We start from the raw sequence: 4,351 nt of genomic DNA on the forward strand, positions 1-4,351 counted from the left end.
AAGTAGACCTGGTGGCGGTGTAGGACTATATGTTTCTAATGATATTGAGTTTAAAGAGCGAAAAGATTTTTGTTTCAATGATGTTGACATCGCTGAATCATTGTTTATTGAGGTGTTAAGACCAAGGGTTAAAAACATAATTGTTGGCATTGTTTACCGACCACCCAACCAAGGTGTTGACGAATTCTTGACCAAAATCAATGAATCGTTAGGCAAAATCTCTAGGGAAAATAAGATATGTTTTTTATTGGGCGATTTCAACATTAATTTAATGAACTACCAACACCATCATTCTACGGGCCAATTTCTTGATGAAATGTATTCTAATATGTTACTCCCTTTGATTACACGTCCCACACGTATCACCCCTCACACGGCTACTTTAATAGATAATATTTTTGTGAACAATTTCTTTGTTCGTTCGAGAAGTGGTTTATTGTTTACTGACATCTCAGATCATCTTCCTGTTTTTTCTATTCATTCGGACAACACTCTAGGACATCATTCTAGACAAGATCCCATTTTTGTCCGAGATAAGAACCCAATTAATCGGTCCAAGTTTGTTGAAAAACTTGAGGGTGTTGAGTGGTCTTCACTCGCAGGTTACAATGATCCACATACTGCATACACCAGTTTTCTTAATAAAATTACCAAAATATACAATGACTGTTTTCCTGTTAGGAAATTGATTCCGAAGAAGAGATCTATTAAAAAACCGTGGTTAACTAAAGCTCTTCTCAAGTCGATTAAAAGGAAAAACAAACTTTATAAACAATTCCTTCATAAACCGACACAGAATAACAATCTACTCTATAAGTCTTTCAAAAACAAATTAAATCACATTTTGAGATCGGCTAGACGATTATATTATGAGAAGAAATTAGAATATGCAAAAGCAAATACCCATGCTACTTGGAAAATTCTTAATGACATCTTGAATCGGAAGAAATCAAAGCCTAAAGTAAACTCAATATTCACATCTGATGGTCAAGAAATATCTGATCCAGTTATCATCGCGAATAAATTTTGTAAGTATTTCTCCAGTATTGGTCCTAACCTTGCAAAAGAAATACAATCTCATCCTTTTTCTCATAAAGACTTTCTTTCAGGATCTTTTGCAGAATCTATCTTTTTCAATCCGGCAACAAAAGAAGAAATTATTGTTATTGCTCAATCATTTGCATCCAACAAAGCTGCGGGTTATGATAACATTCCAATGTCCCTCATAAAGGAATCTATCCAATTAATCTCTGAACCTTTGGCTCACATTATTAACTTGTCGATTGCTCATGGCATTGTACCAGATCAAATGAAGATAGCACGGGTAATACCTTTATTCAAAGCTGATGACCAGTCGTTGTTCACTAACTATAGACCTGTTTCAGTTCTACCTAGTTTTTCCAAATTTCTTGAGAGAATAATTTATAACCGTTTAAATGATTATCTAACTAACTTAAATGTCCTTTGTGATGAGCAATATGGCTTTAGGAAAAATCACTCCCCTACACTTGCTTTGATTGATTTGTATGATAAGATTTCCTCTGCTTTAGATCGTGGTGATATAGCTGTTGGTATTTTCCTTGATCTCTCAAAAGCATTCGATACAGTTAATCATAATATTTTATTTGACAAACTTGAACACTATGGTATACGTGGACTGGCCTTAAAATGTGTAAAAAGCTATTTTTCTAACAGATTACAATTTGTAGATTTCAACGGTCATACTTCTCGCTTTAATAGATTTTGTGGGGTTCCTCAGGGCTCTATTCTAGGGCCTTTATTTTTTCTTCTTTACATTAATGATATAGTCAATGCATCTACCCACTACAACTGATTTTATTCCCGGACGATACCAACGTTTTTCTGTCTGGTAAAGATCCTGATTATTTGGTTAATCAGCTGAATATCGAGTTAAATAAGTTGTCAGTATGGTTTAGGGTTAATAAGCTTTCACTGAATCTTAAAAAGACCAAGTTCATAATGTTCAAACCAAACCAAAAACGTAGAAGTTATAATTTTCAAATTTTGATAAATAAACAACAAATTGATCAAGTTAAAGAAACAGTCTTCTTGGGTGTGATCATCGATGAAAACGTAACCTGGAAGTCTGAGATCTCTCATGTGGCTAACAAAGTGTCGAAATCAATTGGAATGATACAGAAATCAAGTTTTTATTTATCTTCATACTCTTTACGTGTATTGTACTTTTCACTTGTTTATCCTTACTTCTTTTACAGTAATATAGTTTGGGCGTCCACCTATAAAACTAACCTTGTGCGTCTGGTAAAATTGCAGAAAAGAGTGGTGAGAATCATAGATAAATCTCATTTTAATGCTCATTCTGACCCTATATTTAAGAAACTTGGAATCCTAAAATTCCATGATCTTAACCTGTTACAACTTGGTCAATTCATGTTCTCCTATCAAATTCGAACTCTTCCTCCCAAGTTAGCTAGCAAATTCACTCTAAACAGTCAAATTCACACATATTATTCGAGAAACTCTCATGCATTTCGTCTGCCTTTCTGTCGGACTAACATTAAACAATTTTCTGTTTTCTATCAGGGACCTAAATTTTACAATTCTCTTGACATTGATATAATGAATTCTTCCTCAACAGCTTCCTTCAAGAAAGCACTTAAGTCATTCTTTTTTAACAACTATTCTGAAAATTAAGTATTTTGTTCTTCCTGTGTCAAATTGTTTCACCCTGTAATTTTACTTTCACAACTGTTTACATATTTCAACACCTTAATTAAATGACTAAGTGTTTGTAATTGTATGCTTCATTACCAACTTGTAAGTTCAAACTGTTTTTAATTTCCGTTCATTACTTTATATTTCAACACGTTAAATAACTAAATGTTTGTAACAATTGTATTCTCCGTTGCCAACTTGCATGTCAACAATAGATAGATGCTTTTACTTGGGGAGGCCTAATTTACATAAGCTTAGTAGTTTCTTTTAGGCCTCCTCGCCACCAATGTAATTCAATAATTTTTCTTTCCATCTTCTCTTTTTTGATTGTTCATATTTGTATTTTAATTTCTTCTTTCTGTGGCAAAAAATAAATAAATAAAAATATCAGTCGTGCAGTAGTCTCCTTAACTTTCACAAATATCTTTGAATCAATTTTGACTGATCACGATGTTCTCTTATCCAACGCTGTGCAAGACTTATCGTCCACGGTTTCTGCAAAGGTTTTCAAACCTCAACTTCACTAATGCTCGAAGTAATGCGTGACATATTACAGTCGCGTTACCTGCGCAGTTACGTTGCGCACAAACAATTAGCGTGAACTTCCTTAAGTCCGCCAATTTGGCTGTACTATGGGCGCTAAGCGTGACGTCATTGCGCACACTAGCTTGAACGCGGGATACTTGAAAAATGGTTCAGTGAGTTATTGTGGGCTGTTGTAATACCTCCCTGTTAAAAATGAAGTCCTTCTAAAAGAATGGGTCATCTGAATTTAGAAGGAAAAACTTGCCAAATTTCCACCACCGTCACAGCTGTTCAGATCATTTCGAACCCTCCTGTTTTGAAGGTGTCTTGGTCACAGTGATCGATGCGACAGTTGCATGTAATTGATGAAATGTTAACTTTGTGACCCGAAAAAAAATCCTTTGAAACCTGACACTTCCGGTTCCATTTTCCCCACCCCATCCGGGCAAAGGTCAAATTCCCCACCCCGGGGAGGGCCTTACCCATCCCATGCCCCGGATTTTCCTGGGTTGGGAAGGAAGGGATGTTGAAGTTTCCATTTCATCGGCGCATAATCCTCTCAAGGATGACTTTACCTTTTAGTGAATAGCATATTTTACCAACCTATTTCTAATTATATTTTTCAGGTTGTTGTATTACTTTTAAATGTGGATTTCATTTCATTAATTGATCAATTATTGGTAACTTACGTATTTAAGTATTTGTAAAACGGCCTAAACGGTCGACGGAAGAACAACAGATTTGAGCTAGGGTTTACGAGTTTATTAGAGTCAACAGAGCTCGAGTGACATAATGACAATACAACGGGAACGAGTAACACTAAAAACAAAATAAAACAAAGCTACAATAAGCTAATGAATTAAACATAGTAAATTGATATTATTTACAAGTTGAATAATAAAAACTATCCTAAATAGCAGATACATGCGAATCAAAAGGCAAAGAAATTATTAACAAAACAAGCAAAAAGAGTGTAAATTCTAAACAAACTAAACAATGTTGTAATCCAAGAACCATTATATGAAGCTCGGACTTGGCAATAGCAAGAGCTATTAGCACTGAATGCTACGTGAAGCTACAATAGTACATTGAAAGTAATAATTGTGAAATAGTCATAACAAACGGATGA

At 34.7% G+C, this 4,351-nt stretch overlaps 1 protein-coding gene across 1 annotated transcript in view; it reads left to right on the forward strand.

The window, feature by feature from the left end:
- Positions 1 to 3,063, forward strand: part of LOC138054623 (uncharacterized) — a 3,539-nt gene extending 476 nt beyond the window's left edge. The window contains exons 1-2 of the mRNA XM_068901117.1: positions 1 to 1,261; positions 2,296 to 3,063. The exon at positions 1 to 1,261 is cut by the window's left edge and continues 476 nt beyond it. Coding sequence (XP_068757218.1) covers positions 1 to 1,261; positions 2,296 to 2,676 — 1,642 coding nt within the window. The 3' untranslated portion in view covers positions 2,677 to 3,063. The remainder of the gene's footprint in view (positions 1,262 to 2,295) is intronic.
- Positions 3,064 to 4,351: the final 1,288 nt, after the last annotated feature.

This window comes from Montipora capricornis, chromosome 6, assembly GCF_036669925.1.
Source record: "Montipora capricornis isolate CH-2021 chromosome 6, ASM3666992v2, whole genome shotgun sequence".
Taxonomy (NCBI): domain Eukaryota; kingdom Metazoa; phylum Cnidaria; class Anthozoa; order Scleractinia; family Acroporidae; genus Montipora; species Montipora capricornis.